At 37.9% G+C, this 27,477-nt stretch overlaps 3 protein-coding genes across 3 annotated transcripts; 2 read left to right on the top strand and 1 right to left on the bottom strand.

Moving 5' to 3' along the window:
* Positions 1 to 191: 191 nt before the first annotated feature.
* On the top strand, positions 192 to 13,138 carry mapkapk5 (MAPK activated protein kinase 5). The gene is made up of 15 exons (XM_026342711.1): positions 192 to 1,126; positions 2,822 to 2,895; positions 5,282 to 5,357; positions 6,368 to 6,465; positions 6,597 to 6,705; positions 7,064 to 7,153; positions 7,466 to 7,561; positions 7,677 to 7,757; positions 7,842 to 8,029; positions 8,296 to 8,416; positions 8,514 to 8,644; positions 8,895 to 9,010; positions 9,156 to 9,260; positions 9,794 to 12,168; positions 12,723 to 13,138. Exons 1-14 carry the CDS (start codon positions 1,091 to 1,093, stop codon positions 9,886 to 9,888), a joined length of 1,416 nt encoding a protein of 471 aa, XP_026198496.1. The 5' UTR covers positions 192 to 1,090; the 3' UTR covers positions 9,889 to 12,168; positions 12,723 to 13,138.
* A 1,408-nt stretch (positions 13,139 to 14,546) lies between these two features.
* ostf1 (osteoclast stimulating factor 1) lies at positions 14,547 to 22,719 on the bottom strand. The gene is made up of 10 exons (XM_026342712.1): positions 22,569 to 22,719; positions 18,817 to 18,863; positions 18,494 to 18,544; positions 18,125 to 18,188; positions 17,969 to 18,022; positions 17,748 to 17,855; positions 17,372 to 17,421; positions 16,444 to 16,522; positions 16,068 to 16,166; positions 14,547 to 15,652 (listed from the first exon to the last, which is right to left on the bottom strand). Exons 1-10 carry the CDS (start codon positions 22,600 to 22,602, stop codon positions 15,594 to 15,596), a joined length of 645 nt encoding a protein of 214 aa, XP_026198497.1. The 5' UTR covers positions 22,603 to 22,719; the 3' UTR covers positions 14,547 to 15,593.
* A 752-nt stretch (positions 22,720 to 23,471) lies between these two features.
* Positions 23,472 to 27,016, top strand: nmrk1 (nicotinamide riboside kinase 1). The gene is made up of 8 exons (XM_026343662.1): positions 23,472 to 23,616; positions 24,755 to 24,845; positions 24,939 to 24,987; positions 25,315 to 25,483; positions 25,632 to 25,703; positions 25,814 to 25,920; positions 26,038 to 26,121; positions 26,625 to 27,016. The coding sequence occupies exons 1-8, from the start codon at positions 23,588 to 23,590 to the stop codon at positions 26,633 to 26,635; spliced, it is 612 nt and encodes a 203-aa protein (XP_026199447.1). The 5' UTR covers positions 23,472 to 23,587; the 3' UTR covers positions 26,636 to 27,016.
* Positions 27,017 to 27,477: the final 461 nt, after the last annotated feature.

The raw sequence follows: 27,477 nt of genomic DNA, 5'->3' as shown, positions 1-27,477 counted from the left end.
AAAATATATATAAATAATGGACGTAGACATTAAAATGTTACAGACGGAGTTATCCTTCATACTTGTCAGATGTAGTTATCTGCTGGAAGAAAACCCTTTTAAATATGACATTCTGACTGAATTTACAAAACCAAACAATGTTTTTGATCCGGCGATCTCCGCGGACTCCTATTGCGTAGTGCCGACTCGGGTTGTGTATCCCCTTTGACAAGAAGCTATGGGATTAGCAAAATAGTCCAGAGATGCGATCTCTTGTGTCACTTCTGGGATGATTTATGAACTCCTTCCGTCTGTGAAATAGTAATAGTGTTCCATACGAGCTCTGGTAGATATTACCCTGCCCCTGCGGAAGAATGTTAACATCTGTTGCCTTGAGTAGAGCTAGAAAACTAACTTGCCACCTGAGCTAGCTCGCTAGCGCGTTGCCAGGCTCAGGTCGACGACATAGCGTCATTGGCTATTCTGCTGTGGGGAACACCGTGTGCTCGTTGTCTCACAACACAGTTCTTGTCGAGGATAATATCAGCGATAGTATGTTTAGTCCACCCTATCTTTCACTTTTTCTTTTGTTACGCAATCTGTCCTCACCGTGGGACGTGAGTGAGTGGCACTAGCTTACTTGCTAGCAAGCGAACTAACAGCAACTTAGCCAGTTCCCACTGTGTTAGCAGAACACTGCTCTCATTGCACTGGCTAAAAATACACTTCTGAACGTCCCATGTTCAGTGCCCCTCCAAAAGTGGTGGGCTAGTCCACATTGGACCTGTGTTAGGCTTTCTGGTCATCTTGCTAGGACTTTGGCACTCTACATGGTCACCACAGTGAATTTAAGACGATTGGAAGAGCGAGGTTGTGAGCCGAGCTGGTCTGATCTAACGTTATATCGTACCAGCCGGTGGGCTGCGGGACTTTGGCTGGTCGCGGGCAAAATATCGGTTTATCCTAATGGCCTTTTCGGGTCATCAGTAGTAATATAGCAAACGAGCTGTTTGGCACAGGGTTGCGAGTCCGAAACTTTGTAAAGGTCAGAAAAACCGCTGTCAGCTGTGAGATCGGCGAGGCAGATTTCATCTGTCCAGAGCAGGACAGTATGTCGGAGGATAACAGCGCAGACAAGTTCATCAAGGTAATCATTTTTAACTTAATCAAAGGAATTTTATGCAACTAGATATAGCCAATTGTTTTGTTCATGATTAAGTGAATTTCAAATAAAACTAGTGAAGCTACAGCAATTTACTCTGATGGTGAAAATGTTCTCTTAGTCGATGTAGTTGAAGTTTATTGCGCTGTGTCAGGGGACTGTTTCGCACCTACGGCTCATTTTATCTTGTTCAATAGTTTTATACTTCTTCTGTATTCTGTCAATATGATCTTAATTGCATAAATGCTCTTATGGATCCAGTAAAAGCTGCACTAAATGGACACTTGGATCTTGTGGTTTTGTGGTGGAGACTACTTTTAGATTGGAAAAACACATGCAAAAGGATAAATCATTTTGTAAATCTTCATAATAGCGTAAAGGTGAATCATGCAAAATGGGTTATGGAAAGTACCCATGATAAACACTTCTGTAAAGCTTGACTCTAACTAGCATGGTCATGGTCATTAACCGACCCTGACTCTGGGATTCATTCTTGGCCAGCTCCCATCAGTGTGTCACTGCCTGGGCATTTATGTCAGCACTTAAATGTGATCTCAAGTGGCCCTGGCCCATGCTTTAATAGTCAGGAGAGAAGAAGAAGCTGCAAACGAGAACACAGAGTATCCACAAGTGCTGTTGTCATGAAGAAACATTAGTGTTAACCCAGGTGCTCTCATATTAAGAGAGCGCTTAATCAAGAAATCATGGTCACCTATGCTACACAGCTGACTTGCTCCAGAGCAAGTTCAATTCAGGAGATTTGGATCAAAGCATATAAATAGCCTGTGTAGTTTTTGCCTAACCTGATTGCTCCATGGGAATCAGCAGTTACATCATGCCTTGTATTAAAACATTTCTCCTGATCTGCTGATAGTGCATGGTTGGCTTATATTTTGAAATCCTGCTCGTTCATGTGAACATGAGCAAAGCTTGCTTGGAAAACCTGCAATGAACAAAACCAATTGGTAACCATCTTATGCGTTAACCTGAGTTCAGAATATTATCCAGGTCTGTCTATTTGGCACGGATCCTTAAAAAATAAAAGGTTTATAGTATAGGCTCTGAGTCGCTGTGTAGTAAATATCAGCGCCTCCTCCTGTGTTGCATAATCATCACGAATCCTGACTATCATCAACTTCTTTGTGTCTACAAATGGCAGATTGGACTGGTCAGGGCAGCAGTAGGGAGGAGACATGTTGGCAGTGGTACGTGATTAAACACACTGTGCCAAGGCCAAGACCAAACTACCAGACGTGCTAATTTAATAATATCTTATGATAAGTTTATAGTTTTGTAACAAATTATAATCAGATGATGCATCACGTAACAGTCTTTTGTAAATTGTAGCACAAAGTTAGAGATAATACAAAAATAGGTTAACGTCTGTTTCTAACAACTCCATTCCAGTTATTCTCATTTCATTTTATGGTCAAGATATGTTTTGTGTGGGTATCTAAAAAGTTTTATTATGTTAAACAGCAGTTGCAGTTAATATGTCTTGTTCAGTGTTTTTGTTTTCTCTCTTTTGGGGATGGGTGACAGTGGGCTGTTGATTGCATGACATAAGCTATGCTCTAAACTGTGAGAAGAAAAGTGATTCATATGCATACTCAGCACAAATCTGTATTTTTCTATTTAAACATTTGATATACTGTTTGCTGTGGTTGCTCCTCCCAACAGGAGACATCCATTCTGGATGAGTACAACATAAACTGGACACAGAAGTTGGGAGCTGGCATCAGTGGACCTGTCAGGTGTGTGTGTGTGTGTATAAAGAAAATGGTCTTTTCTATCTCTATTTCTTATCTTTTCTACGTATTTAACTATGTTTTTGTTCTGCTTTAGTTTGATGTCAAACTATTGCTTGTTACACAGACAGAACTCCTAACAAAATGTTTATATTAAACTTGGTTTGGGGCAGTAGTATTGCATAACTAGGAGTCATCATTCTGGTATCAGTTTATGATTGAGAAATCACCTGTTAAACTGTGCTCCTGGCGTCCATGATAATATGTACTCATATTGCAGCTGTCATTTTCCACTGTCATTGTTTAAGGTTGCAGAAATTATCCAGCTGTGAGAGCAGAGCCTGGGTCCAATGAGACTGATTGCTAGTTTGGTTTAGATTTGAAAATTGGGTATTGCGAGTAGGATTAGAGAGACGAATAAATAATGATATATTGCCCTGGCATTGCAGTGCATGAATAAACCATTGTGGAGAATGCTGCAGTAGAGTGTCTAAGAGGTGGTTACAGCCGCACTTTTGACACACAGACTGTTGAATTCAAGTATGACATCTCAGCAAATATAGTGTATTTACTAACTAGGCTGTCAAAGAGATAAGCAGTGTGATTATTTCTGATATTTGCTTCTTATTATGTTTCTGTGCTTTGATTTCTTTGTATTCACCATGACACCAATTTATCAACATATTCACAAGAACACATATTGAGAATTTGAAGGAATCAAATGCTTGTGATTGTGGCTTTAACACACTGCACTAGTGTGTAACCACGTCAAAGCTTACCTCGTAATATGGAAATGTTTGTTTTAGCTGTGACATGCTTGGTCTTGAATACAACCCTCACACCCTTTAGTTGAAGTCTTTTAGTCTTCTTGTGCAATTGAAAACATATATACTTGTTGAAAAAAGTATATTTCCGTATGTCAAACTCCATGGCTTTGGCAGGTTAAACTCTTCTTTTGAAAACTTGTGCTCAGATCAGATATGGATGTTTGTGGATATACGAGGGATCAGTGACCAGCGCTTTTCTTTATCTGTGTACTTTCCTTCTGCATTCCTCTCTCTGATCTTCTCCACCTTTACATATGGGGGACAATACAGTATTTGACATGAAAGCACACATTACTGAAAACACATCAAGTTTTTAATGATAAAGACATACTTTATTGATCCACTTGGGAAAATTGTTGTTTGGACAGCTGCTGTAGTGTGACTTGTCCATGGACACCTTGACATGTGGCCAGGAGGAACCAGGAGTCAAACCACCGACCCTGGGGTTCATAGATGGCCAGTCTTTTAACATTTACAGAGACTTCATGAAGTTATGTGGAGGATCTCAAAGACAGGCCAGAACTGTGATCAGACTTAAACTCTGCATTGTCTCACAATCACTTTGTCTTGGGATTTATTCAGTAGCTGCTCTGTTTATACTAGCTGAAGTCTTAACTGCTGTGGCTGATTCCAGGCAGATACAGGCTGTAATATATCAGTGTCTGACACTGATTTCTGGGGGTCTGGATCAGCAGAGAGCAATCTGTTATTACCTAATATGTGAAGTTTTGGCTCCAGAGAAAAGAGTACTGAGAAATGAACTCATCAACCCTCCATGTAAATACACTTCTAAACTTTGATTCATGCTTTACTTGCATTTTTTTTATTTCAGACTCGGCTCTTATTCGCCCTGTCTCATATTCTTCTGACTCCATATTTCACTCTGATTCACACTGAATTTTGCCTTAAAAAAATCTTTTTTCAAATTCTCTTATTCACCTCCCGCTCACCTCTTCCTGTCTCATAGCACATTCTTGTCTTTTACCAGCCCCCCTCTTTCTAACTCTGTTATTCATTAGGTTGGTATTGCTTTCCAGTGGAGTGAACTTTGGCCGAAGCAGAATGTTTTGTGCTGTAATGCTTTAATAGTGTAATCAGAGTTTTAAGGGTCAGGGATTGCTGTTAAAAGTGAATATTTTAGTCCTTGCAGCTCGGAGGAGGAGGAACAAAGTTAATGGACTACTGAACGTAGTTCAACTGTAAACTGTTACAGTCCTAAAGTGTAGTGTGTCTGTAAAACAGTATTTTACAATAGACAATAGACTCAGGGCATTGAATATTTAGTTGAAAGGAGGATAAGGAAGATTGATGGTACAGAATATATCAGAACCACCTAAAGTTAAAACTACTGTTACATTTGTAGTTTAGGGTTATGTAAACACAGCTGACTTGGCTTCATGTCCATCAACTTTCTTTATCATACAGTCAACAACGCTTGCAAAATGCTTGGCTATGCATTTTGTTTTCAGACACAGTTATTACCTTTTACAGAAACACAACCTGTCACATTACACGCACGCATGTTGAGTGAGGTGTTTGTTCATTTTTGTTTTCTCCTTGTCCAGAGTGTGTGTGAAGAAGTCAACTCAGGAACGCCTGGCCCTGAAGATCCTCATTGATCGCCCCAAGGCCAGAAATGAGGTGAGAGGAAACACTGTGATTAATCCCTGTTGTTTATTGTCTTTGGTCATATCAATAAGCTTTGTTCCGTCAGCCTGATATCAGTCTTTATTAATTTCTGCTTTGATTCCCCGTCAGTCTGTCTCCTGTGCTCCTTCTGTTTGTTTGTATAGGCTCTTTGTCCGTAGCATTGTCTTCCTGTGAGACAGTTTGTCTAGAAGCCTCTCCATGTCATTAGCAGCCTTCTGTTTTGATCAAGCTGCTCACACAACTGTGAATCGGTGAAACATGCAGTCAAAACAAGCAACACTTCCCACAAGCACTCACTGCTGAACTGTGAACACTGGCACTGACAAGCAAATACACACAGATGCAGGCAAATTTTAAATGAGGCTGCTTCTCGGATACAGATGTTTAGTGTGTGAATGATAATGATGCGTTCAGTTACATGTTTGGTTTTCTATAGGTAACGCTGTATTGTCGATATACTTTTTGCTTTGCAACTATTATTAGAAGAATAATAAGCATAGTGTTCAGTTACATTTGTAGAATACATTTTTGTGTTTAACATGTGATGCATGTTTGACAGAACAGATATGCTGATATTTAAATGAAACGAGCTGACTAAACAGGCCACTAACGCATTACTGTATGTACATTTTATCATTATATTATGCCCAAATGCATTCTCTATAGGCATAGATGGAGGACTGAAGGTGTTGCTCTGCTTACATGCATCACTATATGGGCTCTATATACATTGTGGTAGGATTTTTGTAATAAATATACATACATGTACACAACCCCCGTCAGTCACAACAATTAAAACCACCTGCTAAATTAATGTGTATGCCCCCTTTGTGACATACAAGCCCCTGAACCTGAAGCAGCTATATGAACCTACTGTATAATTATTCATTTTATTATTTACACATGCTTTTCCTAAACAATAATGTCAAAATGTCCCCAGTGAAGAACGTCTATTTTGATCTTATTTGTCTAAATATGTATTGGTTGGATCATTATGTTAGGTGAGGCTCCATATGATGTGTGCCAACCACCCAAACATAGTGCAGATCCTGGAGGTCTATGCCAACAGTGTCCAATTCCCACATGAGTCCAGCTCAAGGTAAAGAACTGGGTGTCTAAATGTGACTGTGTAAAATCCAGTGCTTCTAAATGCATCAGTCCTAGTTTTTAGGCCGTCTTTAACCATCCACACATTTTCCATTTTTTTCTTTCTTTTTTCTTTTGACACAGAGCGAGGCTCCTGATTGTTATGGAAATGATGGAGGGTGGTGAGCTGTTCCACAGAATCAGTCAGCACAGGCACTTTACTGAAAAGATGGCCAGTCAGGTCACTAAACAGGTTGGTGCAGCATATCAGGAGTCAACACAGACTGCTTTTATTTAACTTGTGATTGTGTGTAGTAAATATTATCAGTAATTCTGCTTGGTCAGTCTTTGTCCATCAGTGATTTTCTTTCTAAATCATTCTGTATAGATTTGTCTGTATTTGTGTGAAACATTTTCTTCCTGTGGGTAACATCATGCCTCACAGACTCTCCATGTCATTAACTGCATCCTGCTGGGATCAAGCAGCTCATGCAGCAGTGAGACACGTGATCAAAAGAAGCAACACACACACACACACAAACTCAAATCAGGGATGTCTAAAATATGTTTTTACACGCATGGTGCCTGTCTGATGTCTTTTCTCCCTGTAGATCAGTCAAGCCTTGGAACATTGTCACTCTTTAAATATTGCACATCGTGACCTGAAGCCAGAAAACCTGCTCTTCAAGGATAACTCTCTGGTAGGTAGCTGGACTTGAATTGCACTGCACATACAGCACTGATGCCACTGCAGATTCTTCAGAGCTGATTAATTATGTGCACAAAATACAATTTAACCTGCACTGATTTACAAGATTTACAATAGAAATATTCAATCTGCAGTTGCTGTGATAGACTTTAAAATCCATCTTTATGGTATCCTAAATATACTCCATGTTAGAAATCATATCAAGCTATGAAGCCATTGATGGTTCACAAAGAGCTACTAAAATATGTTTCTGTTATTGCTCCACATTCACGCTTCTCCGTCTGCGATTCTTTCTTTTCCACAGGATGCACCAGTGAAGTTGTGTGACTTTGGGTTTGCCAAAATAGATCAAGGAGACTTAATGACCCCGCAGTTCACTCCTTACTACGTAGCACCTCAGGTAAAAAGCAAGTGGACATAAAACATGCTTATTTCTTCATGCTTAGGAACATCAGAAACTCATAATAATAACCTAAAGTAATAATTCAGTACATGTTATCATTCTTTCTGATCAGGTACTTGAGGCTCAAAGAAGACACCAGAAAGAAAAGTCTGGAATTATACCTACCTCACCCACTCCTTACACTTATAACAAGGTGAGACTAACTTGTTCTGATAAGCTTTCAGTCCTACTGTGGCCTTCCTCGCATTTAAAACACATTTTTCTTGTCTTTCTCCAGAGCTGTGACTTGTGGTCTCTTGGTGTGATTATTTATGTGATGCTGTGCGGCTATCCTCCGTTCTACTCCAAGCACCACAGTCGCACCATCCCAAAGGACATGAGGAAGAAGATTATGACGGGCAGCTTCGACTTCCCTGAAGACGAGTGGAGCCAGATCTCCGAGATGGCCAAGGACATAGTACGCAAGTATGTGTTTTTGTTTGCACGTAAGCAGCTGGATCACAAATGCCGCTCTATGTTTCTGTCTATTTTTGTTAACACTTAAATCAGGAACAAAATAAAAAGCCAGATATGTGAGTACTGTATAATCATGTTCTTTCACTGTTGCAAACCTGTTTGTTTTCGTCCTTGTTAACCTCACTTGTCATGCCTTTCCCCATATCTCGCTCCTTCTATCTTACTTCCTAACCCTACTCCCTCATCCCTTCATGCCCGATATGTGCTCCCTGAAGGCTACTTAAGGTGAAACCAGAGGAGAGGTTGACTATTGAGGGAGTCTTGGCTCACCCTTGGCTCAACTGCACTGAGGCCCTCGACAACGTGCTGCCATCAGCCCAGATGATGATGGACAAGGTGAGTGGCAAGTTAAAAATTGCTTAGTTATTATAAGATACAATATGGTGACGTCATCTTCTCACCGGTTCTTACCGTCTCTCCTCTTACCTTCCAGGCGGTAGTTGCAGGTATCCAGCAGGCTCATGCAGAACAGTTGGCCAACATGAGAATCCAGGATCAGAACGTCAGCCTGAAGCCCCTTAACTCTGTTAACAACCCAATCCTCAGGAAGCGGAAACTGCTGGGGTACGATTGCTTTTGTTAAGATACATGAAATAGTTTTGTCTGTATTTTGATGTATTGTACTTCTCAGTGAGAGCAAGATGTAGAGAGAATGTATTTCTTGTTTCTTGCTATGTCCCTGTGGCAATATATTACTTCATGCCAACTGAAGTAAATCTTATTCTCCCGTGTTCCTATTCTCCTAACTGGGTCTCTGACTCTCTAGGTGGGTTCTGATATCAGTCTGATATGTGTTTTCATGTACATGTTGCAGCCCGAAGCCCAGCGACAGTTTCTTCATTCACGACCCAGAGAACGGAGGGGAGGACTCCAACGTAGCACTGGAAAAATTACGAGATGTCATAGCACAGTGTATACTACCACAGGCTGGTCAGTGAACATACAGTGACATTGAATACATTTAATTTAGCTAATTGTGTAAATAAATATACGAGCTACAGGTTAGGCTTAAATGCTTGCCGGAGCAGGAGGGAAAGTAGGGTTTCTTCTGAAGTGAATATTTTTGTTGGTCCAGGAGAGAACGAGGATGAGAAGCTGAATGAGGTGATGTACGAAGCCTGGAGATTCAACAGAGACTGTAAACTGCTCAGAGACGGCCTGCAGGGGCTCAGCTGGGACGGTCAGTACCATTTTATCTTGGCTCTATCTGGCAGAACCTTTTTTGTTCTTTAGTATGTAGTAATTTAAAAGTAAAGCAGAGATCTAAAAAAAAAAAGCAGTTTGAAATTACACATAGTTGTCAGTTTTGTTGACGTGATGTTTTTCCTTAAATTTGTTTAAAGGCTCCCCACATTAATCTGGCCCTTTTTCTTTATCTGCCTGTCAAATGAAGACATTTACTCACACGTTCAAGCAAAAATGACAGACATTACCCACTTTTTTTTTTTAATACATTTGCAAAGATTTCATAGAAACGTCTTTATGTTATTGGGTATTTTTTTGTAGAGTTTTGAGGGAAAAAATGAATTTAATCCATTTTGGAATAAGTCTGTAACAAAAGTTTAGCACTGTGAATACTTTTTGCACTGTAAGATAGTAAACGGAATATCTTTTGATATAGGTTTTAGGGGAAATGAGTGTACAATTGTTTGCTCGTTGAATTACACTATAAAGTCCTTCCTCACTAGCTTTCTTCTTTTGTTGTTGTTGCAGGACGAGCCTTCTCTGATAAAGTCGACCGCTTGAAGTTGGCTGAAATAGTTAAACAGGCCATTGAAGAGAAAACAAATCTAGATGAATCTCATTAGCATATGCTGTCTTTCTACTGTCTTTTTATATTGTTTATTATGATCCTTTTTAACCCATATCTGTAAAGATACTTTTTTATGTAAAATTATTCCCTAATTTTCTTTTTTTTTTTTTTTTTCATGAATTCATCTGCAAGACCTATTGTACAGCTGTAGATAATATTTCAAAGAGGACTCATTGGTACTATAATTTCTTTTTAAATGGACACTTGCAAAGAACAAGGAAAAGATATATTTTCATTTTTTGCAAAAAAGAAAAAAGAAAAGAAAAATCAGTGAAAGAAATTATTTTCAGGGAGGGAATTTTTATTAGCTGCTTGTCCAAGATGTCATGTGTTTTATCCCAACTATTTCATTTTATTCTGTTTTATTTTCTTTTTACCATTCTAAAGAGTTTTATTTATTTAAACAAAGAGTTGCATTATTTTATACCTTACCTGTAGCCTGACGGTGGGCTGTAAAGTGGAGAGAAGCTGTCGACGACGTGACTTTGTTCTTCCACACACTCTGAATCTCAGACTGTGTTTAAATTATGTGAATCTTTTTTATTTTCCTTGCAACTTTCTCTTGAGCTTATTGTTTAATAATAGTCGAAGCAGGAGGTTGAAAGAAAGTGTCATAAAATAGAAAAATGCAGCCTCAAATGTTCTTAAAGCTGGTAAGAGATGGCACTAAATAGCTCTGGATAGTCATAAACACTATGGTTGGTTTTCTTTAGAGTCACTTCCATGCTGCATGTTTTGACAAAAGAAACTGAACTGAACGTTCAATTCCTTATTTCTTTTTCCAGAGCTTTTATCTGTAGTAGTGTCTTTGTTAGAACTTTTTGCAGACTGTGCAACAGGATTGAAAGCTCTAACAAAAGTTGGCATGAGTTCAGACTTTACCGTCAAGACTCTCTTCACTCTCATTTAGATTCATGTAGGTTTCACATTCTCTCGGTTCATCTCATTTGCATGATGTGTTGATACTGTTTGTCAGCCTCTGAAGTTTGTGTCTGGAAAGTAAAATGAAGTGAACAATTTCACGTTATTGGAATCGGCTTTTTGTACGTCTGCCCATTTACGATGTGATTCTGGAAGGTATCAACTTTAGTCTCTTATTATTATTATTTTTATTTGATCTGCAAAGTGGATTCAGTCAGGGCTGCTTCGATGTGAAGTTGTATCTACTGGAATTCAGACTGGGCTCTGTTAACATTTAAGTCCTTTTTAAAGCGTCAGTGCTTTGTACTTGAGCCAACAGAAAAGAAAAAAATACATTTTTGGTGAAGTGTAGTTGATACCAGGAAAGGTCAGTATGAAGATTTTGGTGTTCAGGCCTGTTTCAGTGTCATAAAACTTGAATGTGCAGTAGGGCAATAATTTAATCATGCATTCATAAGTCATGGCTCAACATGGTATTAAAATATACCAACTTGTCAGTATTACTGTAACACAGACCGTCATATCTGATAATTATGTCTTCAAAGACGGGATTCGTGTTCTGGTACATGGCATTGCTGATTCTACTAAACTGTGCTTCGATGTCTAAAAATGGATTCACTTTTGTTTATTTAACATTACTTCTAAATCGCACAACGTTTATTTCAAAAATTCCCAAAGGTTCCTAAATGATATGTATGCAGAGCTTTTTCTGTAAACATACTTTCATGTCAGGATAACTGTGTTAACCATGAGCTTTTGGTCCCAATGAAAAAAAGTATGTTGATTCAGAATAACAAACATTGGTGCAATATCTTGTTTTGTTTTGTTTTGTTTGTTTGTTTTCCAGTAAAAACTGAGTATCTTCTGTTTGATTTTGACATAAACTGAATGATTAAGTGTTTCTTTTTGGATTTCTATTTCTTCTTTTACATAAATCATTTCAAAATACCTTGTCTCATAACTAAAAACAGGGCTGTTTTCTTAGCATGTAAAAAAACTGCTGGACGATGATATGTAAACTGATTTTTATCACACCATTTGTAACTGACTTGAAGACAAAACCGTTATTTCTATGTCTGTATTTGTTACGAGTTGGTTTAAATGTGATCAAAGGCAGATTGACACTAAATGAACTGATGTGATTCTAAGAGTTCATTTTGAATCACTTGAAGTATCGCTTCTTGGCAACATTTTTATGCTCATATGTGCCTTGTTGATCCGGAAGCAGCATCATTATCTTTTAACTGCTTTTATCAGGATGAAGGACCAACACAATCTGCATCACGATAGGAGATACCGCGCTCTGCTTTACGTGAAGACTATGGAAGATGACATGTTCACTGGTCCAATAATGGTAAGTGATTAATTTGCATGATACAAATGTTCCACAGTAGCTGTGTTGTTAAACTAGCAAGCTTTAAAATGTGCCAAATTAAAGAAAGATAAAGATATCTGTAATTCTTGACTAATCATAATGTAATTGGACATGTCTGGAATTCACTTTACAAACTAAATAATCCTATCCCATTCCAGTAGCCCATTCAAGCCAATGAGAAATGTAGTTGCAGAAATCTTTAATTATAGTTTGGACTAGTCAGATATACATTGCAGATATCTGTAATGTGATGGCATTGATGATGTAATTTCTGATATCTGCAAAGGTATTGTGACTGGTAAAATTTAGCTTTATTCATATTGTAATTTTAACTGGTCAAAATGCAATTTTAGATATCTTAACTGTGATTATGGATAATCACTTTAAAATTCTTTATATTAACAGTACCGTCGTACTGCGTGGAGATGATCTCTTTTGGACTAAAAGTATTGGTTTCTGTAGTGGTTTAGCTGTGTTAAGTTTAGAATATAGTATAGTACGGTATATTATTATAGTTTTTCTGTCTTTTGTAGCTTCCTCGTTCCAGCTTCCTGCCAGTGAACCTTCGGACCACAGCGAAGTTCTGCTTTACGTGCTGTACAATACTTAGTAGCTATTGCTACTAACTATAACTTATATTTTTAATCAAGAAAAGTTTTAAAAATGAAAGATGAGTCTTGTGATAAGTAACACAAATAACTGCCCTCTTTTCTGCCATTTAAACCATGGACTGCACATAGAGGCTGTGTCTGAACATCATAAGGTTCACTATTTGTCAGGGTATTGTTGTAAATACACAGTATATTTATCTGAAATAATATAAATTGCTATTGTTTAAAGAAGGGCTTGACTGTCATTCTTACAGTGTAGGTTTCTAGAAGTGAAATATGATGAATATGAAAAATATTGTTCACTTTTGGAAAAATTGAATAAAGACAAAATAACTTTGCTCATTCTGTGTTTGATTTATGATCCATTACACATATTACTGGACAACATATGTCACATAAATCAGTGATCACTAAATGTTGTACTAATAATAATAGAACTAACTTCTATTGCTCTGGTGCTTCCTGTGACTGGTTTTGGTCACCAGGCAGACCAGAGACCATGGTCTTGATTTGAACTGCATCTATCTGACTTTAAACCAACTGAAAATAAAATAGAGCCAATAGTTGAATAAACCTACATCAAACCTAAACTTACAGCATTTTGTTCCCAAAAGTGAACAAATAAGCTCTTCCTTTGTTTTCCTTTGTATTAACCAGCAGTGTTGTGGATAAGCAGGAGACACCCAGGAGAAGACTGATTCTTATATTTATAGGGCAAACCAATTATTAAACATGAAGCAGTAAGTGTAGACATAAAAAAAAACATGCAACACATACTAGTTTATTTACATCTGCCATTTTAGATGTTATTTTATTTATATTAATAATATGTATTTCTTATTTATTTTTTTAAACATGTTTAAACCATGCACAATACAGAGTTTGACCATATCTGTGTGGATGTATGACTGTATGTCATTAATTTATGTCTACTTGGGTGCATGTGTCTGATTTGCTATGATCTGGAGGCCTAATAATGAATCATAACTACTTCCTCTTGTCTCTTCCCCACCAGCACATAATTTATAGCCAATGCTACCTGGGAGAGCAGTGTTGTTGAAGAGCTGTGTATTTATTAGCATTTTTGTAAAGTTGTGCATCTTTATATTATTACTTCTAACAATAAGATCCCCAAGGGAATTGTACAGTCACGCTCAGACACCTGCTGTTTGCCGCATTAGGAGACACTAACTCCATTCCAATGTGGATACTGAAATAAATATATATTATTTAATACCAGCTAATTAAAACTGACCTGAAAGGCAGAAATGGTTTAGTCAGCACTCTACTCTTAATAGATACCAGTTGCTTCAGTTTCTGCTGTACTGTACGTGCACTCAAAAGTATGGAGAAGTGGGTTTTTAATCTATCGAGAGTTGAGAAATACTTGTTTTTTTTTGGCTCTAGCATCAAACAAAATCAAAATAGGAAGTAGGCATTTCTGTTAATGTTAATTTCTTGCAGGAAGAAATGTTGAGGAGTAGAAAATTATTTTAGGTACAGAAACTTTTCTCTCCCTTCTCAGTCTGTTCATTTCTTTCCTCTGGTCAGACATTTGTGTAGCATGTACCCAAATACCTCATACAGGACTTGCAGTATTTCCTGTCAACACATCTATCTTTTGCCCTTTCTGCCCTCTTTGGAATGTCATCAACATGTTGAATTTGTAATAAAGAGAATCCTTTGATGTTTTAACATATTTGTTTCGCGATTTATTACCAGTTTCCAAAACAAGAAAAACATCTACTTGATGCAACATTTTAATTTAGCATTTTATTGCAGATTGAAGACAGAGCAGATAGAAATCTAGAACAATATTATCTTAAATTCAAAACCTCAGAAGAACAAATATATGTTCATATCAATACATAACCAAAGACACATATACTCTCAAACACATTTAAGGCACTTTTTATATAATTTGTTAGAAAGCAGCAATAAAACCAGAAACTTGCTCCCAGGATGGAAATCAAACCATCAAAAGCTTGAAAGAGTGAAGAGTAACAAACTCTGTTTCACACAGATTTTGACTGTACTTATCTTTGATGGCAGTGGAAATGTTATTACTTAGACCAAAATACATGTAGTACAGAGACTAACAGGTGAGTTCCATGACATTCAGGAGGCAGAGGAAGGTGACTGCTGTACAAGACGTTTCCCCCTCTAAATGCACATAACTGACACCCTTAATTTGACTGAGCAGGTAGCACCGGGTCCCTCAGTACATCCCCGTTTAGAGGGGAAATATTAAGGCTGAACACATGTTGCATTGCCTGCCTGATGTACATTAACATTTCTAAACTGTCCAAGCTCTAAAATGCAGTAAATTGGATGATTGTGTAGTTCAGTAATTTATATGGGGCTTGAAAGCATAAATAGATACAGATCAGATCAATGTTTTAATCCTCATTGGCACTTTCATTTCCTATTTAAACTGGTTAAAAGTAATTTGTATGTTTGGAATGTGTTTCTTAAGGCTTTGGTCCATTTTGCACTATTACACATACTCTATACCCTTAGAGTCCAAGGCAAATTCCTTGTATGTGGAGATGCCCTTGGCGATGCGGGTGACCTGTAAGGTGCATTCATTCAGTGTCTTGAAATTCCCACTGATGTGATACACGGGGTTTTGAGAACTGAGGTGTTTGCGCACAATAATAGAGCTAAAATGGAGTTAAAGTCGGAAACAGAACAGCAAATCCATTTTAGGTCTGTAATAAAACTATACAAGCTTTGTGACCCCCTCCCCAAACCCAGTGGAAGACAGTGTGACAAATTTTCAACCTGGCGAGCTTAGTCTGAGTCCTCATCATCCAAATACTCTTCAGCGTTGCTGTGTGTGCGGGTGACATCTGTAATAAGAGAAATGAACAGTTAAGGACAACGATGAAATAAAATAAATAAATAAAATGTTCTTAAGCAAGTTTCAAGCAAACTAAATCAAAGCAGCTGGATGGAGTAACTGCAAGTTTAGAGAAATGAGACAAAGGCAGACTAGTGTAAATGTTTGAGTGTAACTGCCTCGAAGTCTTTTACCTCTCATAAGTGTTTCCAGTAAGAACCTTTCTTTGGATAAAAGCTTCTGCTAAATGACTAAATGTAATGTTAAGCCTTCAGTAAACTGACCATTTTGAAAATAAGCAACACAAGAGCGTAACATACACAATGCACGTCAAACTGGTTACTACCACCGACATTCAACTCCAGCAGAGGACGTGTGTGTGTGTGTGTGGTGCGAGGTTGCCTCCTAGCTGCGGCTGTACTTACTGCTTCCCTGCTTCCGTTTGAGAAGTGAAGCACACTGGGCGTTGGTGGCCATTTCCAGAGCCAGCTTGTTCTCATTGTTCTTGATGTCTATCCTCGCATCTGAAACAAATATTAAACAACACATGGTAAAAAAAATTCAAACATATAGCATATGGGAACACATAAAAATAAAGCTTTGTGGACGTTATATACGAACAACGGACAGTTACATGGTTACTTCCTGAATGGGAAACCACACACTGTCACATCTTGTTTAATCAAATCTTTCTCTGGAGCTTTCTGACTGTGTTTCCCTGCCCTGTTTTGACATCCATCCAAACAAAGAGGAAGAACTTTTCTTTATAAAACCAAACGCAAGATGTGGACAGATACTTACTCTTGTTCAGCAACATTTCCACAATGTCAGAATAACCTTTCCAGGCAGCAGCATGAAGAGGAGTGTCTCCAAGTTTATTCTGAAACATAAAACATCATCATTATGGACAAATGTTACCTTAACCTGATGTATGATCACACCGCTGGTTGTTTCCGTGAGGGGCGTTTTCAGACAAATAGCTTAATTGTTTACTTAAAACAGTAAAAGTTAAGAAAAGAATAACAGGGGAATAGAGCAATTCCAACAACATGTAAGTTCTAAAACGGTTCCTGAAAAAAAACTGAACCACTCTCTGTAGCACTGCAGTTTTAATCAAACGTAAAAGACCAGAAAAAGATCATCTATTTCTAATACCCTATAGCTGGATAGAACTTTTTTTGACTATATTAACATTTGCTAAAGGAGGTATTCCTAAAATGACAAACAGCCTAACAACTGCCAACATTAGTCTTCTTAAATACACAAGACATGCGTTCAAGGTCTTTTTTATAATCATCAACTGCCTCAACAAAAAAAAGTCAATGTATCTTTCGAGAGATGAGATTCTCCGAGTTTCTGTTGAGCTAATGGTGACAGATGCACACAGATAATTGTGCGTACGGGGTTTTGGTGTCCTGTCCAAGGAAACATGTGGCCGGTGAAATCGACCACAGCTGCCCCAACATATTCATTTATTTGGCGTTTTGATGATGATGGTGATGGTGATGGTGGAGACGTCTGTACTAAACCTCTCATAGGTGTTCAACTGGTGTCTACGAAGGCCTCGTTCTTGACTCCTGTGGCTGCCGAGGTTTTACCATTCTCTACATCACCCTGCTGCACGTCTTGCAGCATAAATTACTTTGGAAAAGCCAACACTGAATGTCAAGACTGGCACTACTGTCCTGATGAGTTTTTTTTTTTGTCTTTGGTACAAAATGGTTCTCACCTGCTGGTTGACCTCCACGTTGGGCTGGCTGAGCAACAGCTCCACGACATCTAATAGATGAAGATCAAAAAAGGAGAAGTTGGAGTGATGTGAACGGTGAGTAAAGATCTCATGACACAGATCACAATAATCTTGCAGGAACAATCAAGGGGCACAGAAGAACTGCAACACTTTCACAAGACAATTTCCTTTTTTTTTTTGTGTCCTGCACTTCTCATGTAAAACTAATCTGCCTGTGTGTCACAATTTAAGATCAGAGTCACTGCTTCAACAGCATAAATCAGACACAAAAATCTAACGTTTTTTGAGTACATAATCCATCCAGTGGCATCTCCAAAACAATAATCCTTTATGTAACCTTATACATCACTGTTACCTTTATGTCCTCCATGGCATCCCCAGTAGAGGGCAGTATTTCCGGCCTTATCCAGCCCATTGATTCCAACCTTGTTCTCCAGACACTCCCTCAGCCAGCTCAAATTACCTGTTAAAACACACAATCAACTCTTGCAATTCAGAAAGGCCATACACTAAAACAACAGACATCATAAAAAACTTAATAATTAAACAGTACAAATATGCAGTTAGGTGTCACACCTCGTTTGGCTGCTTCGTGCATTGGATTGTCAATAGACTCAGCCTGCTCAGCCACTAGAAAACAAAAAACAAAAAACAGGAGTATTACTGAATTATTCACAAAGCCACAATACTCAGATCACCACATGTATGTAATTCAATTTGTTGTTCACTCACCATAGTTACTTGGAATTAGTCCCGTCCTCCCTCTGCATGTCCCCTTCCACCAATTAGTGTCACTCTGGGGATAACAGTAGTGCCGAATTATTTGTTTTTGTTTTTTTACTTCAATAAAGAAGATAAGAAAGCAAATGTGCAGACACAAACAGGATAGAGGAAATAGTAGTGAAATAACAAGGTAGAGAAAAGGAAAGGAAGAAACTCAATAAAAAGTGGGACGTGGAAAAAAAATAGTGAATAATGGAAACACAATGCAAAGAGTGCAACACTGAGATTTCCATAGAAAGAGGAAACCAAATTCAAACTAAATCAGATGTGAAGACATAAAGAGGAAGACGGCAGCTGAATCTTTGAGGTTTTACTCACCGTGTCTGAGATGTACAGGATGTCTCCTTCTTCAAAGTACAGCTCGTCTGGCTGAAAGACCAAAAGTCAATGTCACTACGAGCTAATCAGTCACGGCAGCGTTTTTTCACTCACTATTCAGTGGAGGAAAAATATCTAGACTCTGTTGAACCTTTCCTCCTGTAATTCTAGAGCTAAACCCCCAAATGCAATGCTTTAGAACAAGACTCTAGCAGACTGTTAATTATATTAGATGATTGTTGCAGGCCAGTAGCCAAATTATATCATTTTATTATTCTACAGTCAGAAAATCAAAGGGTATAGTATGCACAGTAAGCTCTTACCGTTCTGGGGTCAAAGGTGAACAACGCTCTGAACACCTTGACTTGGCCTAGTGAGGAGAAACCACACAGATTAAAAAAGCATAGTTTGTGACCAGTTAACCTCATCCCTAAATACACAGGGTGGACATCGCACAGAGTAGGTGCCAGACAAAGAGATGTGAAACTGCACATGCTGCCACATCACAGCCATGTTGAATATTCAGCTATGTTTTCTCAGCAAGGAGCCTGCAAGTGAGTGCACAACTTTAAATGTGGTCAACTCCTCCCACATAGACACAGTCAATCAGCGAATCGTAACATCACCTGTCACCCTCCCCAGGAGCCAAATGCAGGTAAAATGGAACAACTCCTCTATAGCCAACTTCACATGCAGATTAAAGACGAAACCACATGGCTAGAGTGTGCGGCTCTGAGGTGGTTTGGGGCTGACGTTAGCGATGCTGTTAGAATGCAGCCAAAGCCTGGATGTGGTAACTAGTGTCAACTAGTGTTGGAGGACGGACAGCCCTTAAAGAAATAAAACTCACATTACATTTCACTTTAACTTATTATTTAATAACTAGCTATTAATTTCCAAACACAACCTGAAGTTATTAATTTTTATTATGTTCTGTGTAGTTTACTGTACTATGAGGACTAATGAGTACAAAGTCTGTACTCATTAGTCATTAAACATCACTCAGTGCTTAATTCTCCTGACTTCCCTTTCAAATGTTTACCTTGCTGTATGTATCCTTATTAAGTATGCTAATAGCAGATAAAAGTACAATAAAAAGCCGTGGAATGGAAGCTGCAACATAGCCTGCATTTAATTTGAAATGCTTTATATTGTGTTAACGTACTTCACACTTTATCTTGGCTGTTGTTAAAAGTGCTATTCAAATAAAGATTCTCATTACTTTTATTATAATTTTTGCATTACTCCTTAACATAAACATAAAACTGCTCTGTGCTGTTACTCAGGGTTTCCATTTCACTAACGCACTGCCTCGGTGTCTCAGCTGCTGCACAAGCACAGCTCTGTTCAGCAGGTCTACACTGCAGGCCCCATCATGCCGCTTCAAACACACAAAAGCCTGTGTTGACTAGTTCAGCTTCTTTTTCAAGCCTCAGGCACATGCAAGAATTTCTCCAAGCTACAATAATCAGAAGAGGAGTATAGGTTACTTTCAATGAAAGCTGAATATTGTCACTACTGTATATGTTCGTAGCTGGTGGGTTTTTGATGGTGTTCTTTTATTGATTCTGCTCCTGCTCAGGCTGTAAAACTGTGTACAATACATGACCACAAGTCCCTAAATTATTATAGCAATTTAAACTGGAGAAAATGCATAGCTGTCTTCTCAATTCCTGGTTAGCACAAAACCTGAAGCCTGAGAATGATTTTGAAAGAAAGAAAATCCACAAGCCAGGTCCTGAATATGCTGCTGTGGAAATATGTGGCTCTGTACAATGGTAATATTATTAATGCCAAGCATCCCACTAAAAAGGTTTTAATTTGTTCTGAGCTGTGATTAGTGATTACTGTTAACTTATTACTTGTTTGGTCTATGACAACTTCCAATTTTATTACTTATTTATTTTTGTCAAGATTTGTTTAGTACATTTTTTAGCATTTATAAATACTGAGAATTCAGTAAAATAACAAATGATTACTGCATTAAATCTGCTCTTTGTTAGGATAGTTACAAATAACCGGCTCTGACACTGGGAATATTTTATTTAAAATGACTTTAAATGGACGAACATGAAGGTTTGAGGCTTGGAGTTTATGAAATGTCCTTTAACCTCTGAACCATATTAAATAAACAGCCTAAATACATTTACTCAGAGCTTCTTAATATCCAGTAAAACTCATTTATATTGCAAATCCTCCTTCAGAGGATTAATTTTTGTATCCTGCACATTAATTCTTGGATATGTGTCATTCTCACATTTGCATCTCCCCTTTATTAGGGCATAAAGCTACATAAGACTTCAGTTACAAGCGTCTGTGGAAATTCATCGCCCAGAGCGAGTTTTTTAAATAAACATGTCTTTATTCATTCTGTAAGAGCTTACATTATATGAGAAGATGGCTCAGTTTTCTTTTCTGTGAAACTTTTATACACATGCCACTGTCTGTGACCACTTCTGAAGCACAAGATACATCCTAAAAAAAAACAGACAGTTGCGAGTTTCAGAGGTACACCTAGACGAGAATAATACAGCCTATAATAAAGCACCAGTCCTACTGTAAGTCTTCACTTGTTCAGTATGTTGTGACTGCTTGAGATGTGTAGAAACAGCTTTATGGTAAGATGGACATTGTTGTTTTGCACAGTAGCATCCAGTTTATGTAAATGATGGGAGAATACACATATGAAACACGCCCTAGTAGAATGAAAAAACACATACTGCATCGTCCAAAATGGCACCTCAAAGGAGACAAATTGATTGTGATTTCAGGAATTAAGTTAGGAATTAAGCAATAGTTAAAACAATATGCTGTATGTAATGGCAATTACAGACTTGTTGTTCAGTGGGACAGAATATAAAACCTCTGACAAAATGTATGTATTAGGAAAACGGAGGCATATATACATTATTATCTCCCACAAACTATAGTGAATTCAATTTCTGTTTGAGTGACAGACAAAATCCAAACATATTCACTTTATGTCATGTGTGACAAAGAGAAATATTAAATTTGTGTTTTAAAAATGATGATGTTGTTGATTTTTTATAATTTAATTGTAATTTAATCGACTACTCCCTGTAGCTGTAGATAAGGATAATGGACAACTCATTCACTCGTCCTTGAAAGACGAAAACCGAAAGAGTAAAAGTTGCCTTTTTTATTATTAGAATAAGCACGTGTATAGTTATTCAAAAAAAATCAAAAAAATGCATTTCATCTTGAGAATGACTTTGCGATTACGTCAATAGACACATAATCTGCAACTATTCTACACAGAGGCTAAATATTGGCAGATTTCAGCTTCAAATTTGTTGCTTTTCTTTGTCATTTACTGAATCGCACAAACTGAATATTTGCAGGTTTTTGGATATGTTAACATTTGACAACGTTACCTTGATCTTGTTATATTATTTATATACACTAGATCAATTACGACTCAACAATCTACATGAGCAGTAACTGGCAGTTGCAGCCCTACTTCCTTTTCTTTCACTTGTCACTGATGTATCTTAAATTAGGAAGACTCTTGCTTATGTAATGGCTGAATAATGTTTGGGCCTACTTCCACCCACTGAAAATCAAACTACTTCCACTTCTAAATAAGCTGCATTGTTCGCTTGGGTGACCCATTTCCTGCTGTCAGATGAGAAGCAGCTTCTGAGAAGATGTCACTGATGTAACAGACCATGTGTGCCCAACGTGACCTCTGAACCTGCGATCTACAGCTACTGAAAGCCACTGAATGAATGACAGCTCTGTCTCTGCAGAAGTGATGGAAATAGGGAAGTAGCAGCGGCCTGCTGCTGAGAGCAGGATCCCCCCTCCCTCCTTGTCAGACACTTTTACCAGCTCCACTGTCGTCCTGGTCCACCAGCAATCACGAAAACTTGCTGTTAATGAGAGTTTACAGCCTTTCTAACCACGGGCCGATTAAAGTTTCTCACACACAAACGACAGCAATGAGCTCACTGAGAAGCGCCCAGCGCCTCCATACGAGGTGGTGCTGACCTCGTAAGACACAAACAAGTTCGCCTCCAAACGGAGTCAGATCTTCTCGTATCGTCAGCCTTACCTGGTTTGGCCGGCTTGGGAGGAGGCTTCGACATTTTCGAGGCTTGAAGGTGATGTAAAACAAGTCGCGCCGAGTAGTTTTAGACTGAAATGTCGCAGCGCAGGACAACAACTCCGCTCTCACTGCCAATGAGGAAGTTTGGTGAGGCGGCGGAAAGTTAGCGTGCGCATGCGCGTAGCGTAAGGCTTCTCCTCTTTTGGTTCTATTGGCTGCAGATGTAAAATCTATAATCTATAATCTATAATGTATAATAAAACAGCACAACATTATATGATTATAAACACATCCACTTAAAAATACATTTAATTCAACTGCAAAATCAACCTCCCATTCAATCTTTCATCCCATTTCTAAAACATTTTAATTACAATGAATTACTATATACTGTATGGTAAGGATTAAAGACATTTGACACATTACTATATTGTTTTGGATTACATTATATGTAGCATTTGATGTACCATGTATTTTGTTTATATTTTTGCAATATTTTATTTATTCTATTTAGCTTTACTTTATTCCATATATCGTTATTCGTTTATTTTTCATATTTTAGTTTTACTTCGTTTAAGTTTTTATTCGTCTTCTTCTTCTTCTTCTTGTTATATCATTTCGTATTTTTCAGTTTTTAATTGTTTGTATTACTGTTTTTGTCTTATTATTTTGGGTTTTTTTTATATAATTTGCCTTATAAAACATTTTAAACAAAAAGCTTTTATGTGTAAATGCTAAACTTTCTGTACAGTGTAGTTTTTTTTTAATATTTTGTGGAATCATAAATAAACTTCTGGTTTTGCTCTTTTTTCCTGAATGGGCGGGTCATCAGTGACGTAAATCTTCCGTGGGCGAATCACAAGCGTCCCAGAGCGGAACAGGGACAGACAGACAGACCAGGGGGTTTGTTGCAGCACTGCTGCCCCACATGTATGTGCAGTTATATCAGCATATAAACTCTTAAATGATTTGTTATTGCCAGTTGTATATTTAAGAAACTCTGCAGAGAGCTGAACAACAAACAAATGAAGACTCTAATTGTAGGAGTAGGAGGGTAAGTAAACACTGTGTTGTTGTGTTGACCTCTGTGCAAACTCTCCTTTTATTCTTCCTCATGGGATCTTTCTCCATCCAGATAACGTGTTGGACTTCAGATACCATTCTGCTTATGTTTTTTTTAGGAATAATACTAATATAAATAAATATAGAATTTTTTATTATTTGTCTTTATTCAATCCTTTATTTAACCAGACTGTTTCAAGGTGTCTTGGAGGTTTATGGTACGAAATACAGGGAGACAGAACAAAATAAAGCTGAAATCCCAAGTGAATACAGGTTCACATACATGTAGTGGGTGCAGCAGGGACGCCATGGGATCAATACAGCATGTGAAAACCATGTGGCAGCAAAGACTGATAACAGTGGGTTTCAAAGTCACTTGAGTCACAGAGAGAAATCAAATTGTCCAGATATGTTGTGTTGTGAAAAGACTATTTTTATCATGCAATTTGTTCACATTTGAACAATTTTAAATGTTTGACATTTTGTTTGAAAAATAACTCACTTTACTGACTTTTGTACAACCAGTCCGTTAATTGACTGATCATTGAAGCTCTGCTTAAAATATTAGGTTCCAGGCTGAAAGCAGTGTCACTGGCCTTTGAGCTTTGAAGTGTGTGGTTGGATTCAGTCAAATATTGGCTCGGTTTCCACAGAAAACAATATACTGTTTATAAGTTGGGACATGTGCCAACTATGGATTCTTTACTGATGGACCCCTGCACCCATGTCTTTGAAATTACTGTTTCTTGTTGGAAAGAGAGAAAAACGATGTAGAGAGACACAACATTTGTAGTGTCTCTCATTTGTTTTTTCTGTGGTTTGTGTGTTTCAGTATGGGGGTCTTCCTCTTATATAGGAGGAGCAGGAGGTCTTTACCTTTATGTGTATAGTGAAGCCAACACGCATATATAATGGCTGATAGATCAGTTGAACTCTGGCATTGACACAACCTGTGCACGGTTAAACAACAGTTCTGCAAAGAAAAGGGTTTTCAATTGGGGTTAAAAAGAGTTTTAAAGGTCGTTGTTAACATATAGTTATCTCCATTAAATATTTCAGCTAGTCTGTTATTTTAAAGAATAAAGGACATAACTGCTTTAAACTGAATATTTACAACACTTTTCTTTCAGTATGACCAATGGAGGAAAATCAACTCTTTCCAGGAGTCTCCACCAACAGATACCCAACAGCTGCATGATTGCACAGGACTCATATTTTAAGGCAAGGATTGTTCGTTAAATCACATCTTACACCTATACTGTTCTACTGGACATTTAAGAGCTTCAGTGATCACAGTGGACACTTTTTCTTCAGGATGACTCTGTGGTACCAGTAGACAGCAACGGGTTTAAGCAATATGACAGTAAGGACACTTTTTAAAATGATTTCTTATTAAATCGCAGACTGTCGTGTCTTTGTTTGTTTAGTTTTGTTCTATCCTTCCATGGATCTGAAAATGGTCAAAAGATTTATGGATATGAATAGAAGCAGAATGACTACCTTTGAGGACACTGATGTCATGTCCGGTGTTACTTAGCAACCTGGGCAGATTATAAAATTGCGCAAGTTGCTGTTTCCAATATATTTATAATGGATTATTTTCAAACCAAGAAGTGACAGATGAACTGAGTCGAACGTTGCATGTTGGAGAAAGTTTATACTCATTCCTGTTATCTCACTACACTCTAAGTGCTTGATGCTCTTCACATGGACACAATGATGAGCCGGGTGAACTTGTGGCGAAGTGATCCTGAGTTGTTCCTGAGGCAGCAAGACCTGAACCCTGAGCACACGACTCCGGGGGGCGACACAGAGGTGTTTGTGCTGATAGTTGAAGGCTTCCTCATTTTTAATTACAGGTACGAGACGGTGGATTTTGAGAAGTTACTTTGCTTGTTTACGTATAAATTCTGTAGCACATAATATGTTTTTCAGGTTTATTTAATGATGTGAAAACTCTTGCGTCTTTGTGGTGATTTTTTTTTTTTGTTTGTTTTAAATTTCCAGGCCTCTGAATGAACTATTTGACAAACGATACTTCATGGAAATACCTTATGATGTCTGCAAAATGAGACGGAGGTGTCAAATAATCTGTTCTACTTTATGTTTTAGAGATTTTGTTTCCATTGAGGTGCAATAAACAAAAGCTAACCAATGTTTTTACCTGTGCTGCTGCCTTTGATTGACAGTCTAAGGGTGTACTCGCCACCCGATCCTCCTGGGTACTTTGACGGACACGTGTGGCCAATGTACCTAAAAAACCGGCAGGAAATGGAGAACATGGTTTCAGGAATTGGTGGGTATTCAGTCAAAGACACAATGTAGAGTATGGGAAAGTTCTGTTGTAGCAGTTGTACTGCTAACTAGTGATGAATCTGAGTAGAAATAAATGTATGTTAATTTTATTTTACAGTATTTCTAGATGGACGGAGGTCAAAGGAAGAGCTGCTGGCTGCTGTGTATAAGGATGTATGTCAAGAAATAGAAAGACTCAGAGGTAAGCTGGAGTGGGGAACATGTTCCTTGTTTTGGGTCCCCCTCACAAATAAAGAGAAAACAAAGTTGTCAGCAGTTTTACAAATGATTTAAGTAGCAATTAAGTTTCCTTTGCACATTGTGTTGTGAGACAATAGTAAAGAGGCACAGCTTACTTACAAATTAAGTGTTTTTAGTTTGTAATTTAATGGCTAGCCTGCATCATCAACATACAACATACTATCCTGCTAAAATTATAGTGTGATTGTTATCTCTAGCTTAGCTAGAGAATTCTGATTTCCTTAAATTATTCTGCAAGTACATCCATTTTTCAGTTGAGCCAGTCAGTTGCTAGCAATATTAAACAATTTATCATCAGCAAATTATGTTAAAGTCACATAATGCTAATATATCCTGTTTGAAATAGCCTTGCATTGTCAAACAATATCCAGAGATGTTTTAATTTACTCAAAGTTCTTTCTTACATGCACAGCTACTAATCTGATTTTGTGTATTTTTTTGCAGAGAAAGACTGAGGGGGTCAGACTCAGATTTGCTTTTGAAGATGGAGACTGCTGCTGCTGCCATAGATGCAGGAAAGTTCCTCTTTTGGACTAATGTTTGACTGAAAGGACCAAACCTGAATGAATCGATGCTGTAGCATCAGAAACTAGACGGAGGCTGCCAGAATTTTTATGTCTTGACACAAATAACCAGTATTATAAAAGTTAAGATATTCTCTGGGGAAGCTGGATACTCAAACACAGTTGATGAGACATTTCGTGCAATATTTCATCTTTCAGTTTATGCATTTTTTTAAAATGTGTGAGACATTGTACAAATACAAATAACTAAAATTACTGCACATTACCAAATACAAAGAATACATCATTGCTAAACATTAGTTTGATTACTAAAGACACGTTTGAATATTTAAAGTGTAAATATTAAAATGATTTTAAATGAACTTGGCGTTCTGTGATTTGATGATCTTTTTTTATTTTTACATGATTTTACAACGGTGACACACAACGTCAACTTGTCTCCATCTTGTGGCTGAATTTGCAAACAGGACACAGACCAGTGGCCAACTAACTTTGTGCTGTAACCAGACAAAGGTCTGTCTGTGTCATATAAAAAAAGAAACTGGAGCTGGTCATTTTTCATGCCCACTATCATTATGACACCAGTCATCCATTTTTGTGCAATGAAGTTGTTCGGTATACGTGACTGGGTGGAATAAGTGGGAACAGTTATCGAAAAAGCCTGGTCTTGCTCTCTGCCCCGGCTGACCCTCTTCCCCCAAGTCCACAAGTACAGCTCCCTCTGCATAGATGCATAGATTGCAGACTAATTTATTATTTGCAAAGACCCATAA

The sequence above is a fragment of the Anabas testudineus genome, chromosome 9 (genome assembly GCF_900324465.2).
Source record: "Anabas testudineus chromosome 9, fAnaTes1.2, whole genome shotgun sequence".
Classification (NCBI taxonomy): domain Eukaryota; kingdom Metazoa; phylum Chordata; class Actinopteri; order Anabantiformes; family Anabantidae; genus Anabas; species Anabas testudineus.
The sequence above is the reverse complement of the archived record's forward strand: the minus strand, read 5'-3'. Positions and strand labels throughout refer to the sequence as shown.

Coding starts and splice junctions, on each gene's coding strand:
- mapkapk5 (XM_026342711.1), top strand. CDS start 1,091: ATGTCGGAGGATAACAGCGCAGACAAGTTCATCAAG. Junction 1,127..2,821: donor GCGCAGACAAGTTCATCAAG/GTAATCATTTTT, acceptor TCCTCCCAACAG/GAGACATCCATTCTGGATGA. Junction 8,417..8,513: donor CCCAGATGATGATGGACAAG/GTGAGTGGCAAG, acceptor CTTACCTTCCAG/GCGGTAGTTGCAGGTATCCA.
- ostf1 (XM_026342712.1), bottom strand. CDS start 22,602: ATGTCGAAGCCTCCTCCCAAGCCGGCCAAACCAG. Junction 17,422..17,747: donor ATGCCATGGAGGACATAAAG/GTAACAGTGATG, acceptor TTCATCTATTAG/ATGTCGTGGAGCTGTTGCTC. Junction 16,167..16,443: donor GGAAATGTTGCTGAACAAGA/GTAAGTATCTGT, acceptor TATTTGTTTCAG/ATGCGAGGATAGACATCAAG.
- nmrk1 (XM_026343662.1), top strand. CDS start 23,588: ATGAAGACTCTAATTGTAGGAGTAGGAGG. Junction 24,988..25,314: donor CGGGTTTAAGCAATATGACA/GTAAGGACACTT, acceptor CTACACTCTAAG/TGCTTGATGCTCTTCACATG. Junction 25,921..26,037: donor GAACATGGTTTCAGGAATTG/GTGGGTATTCAG, acceptor TTTATTTTACAG/TATTTCTAGATGGACGGAGG.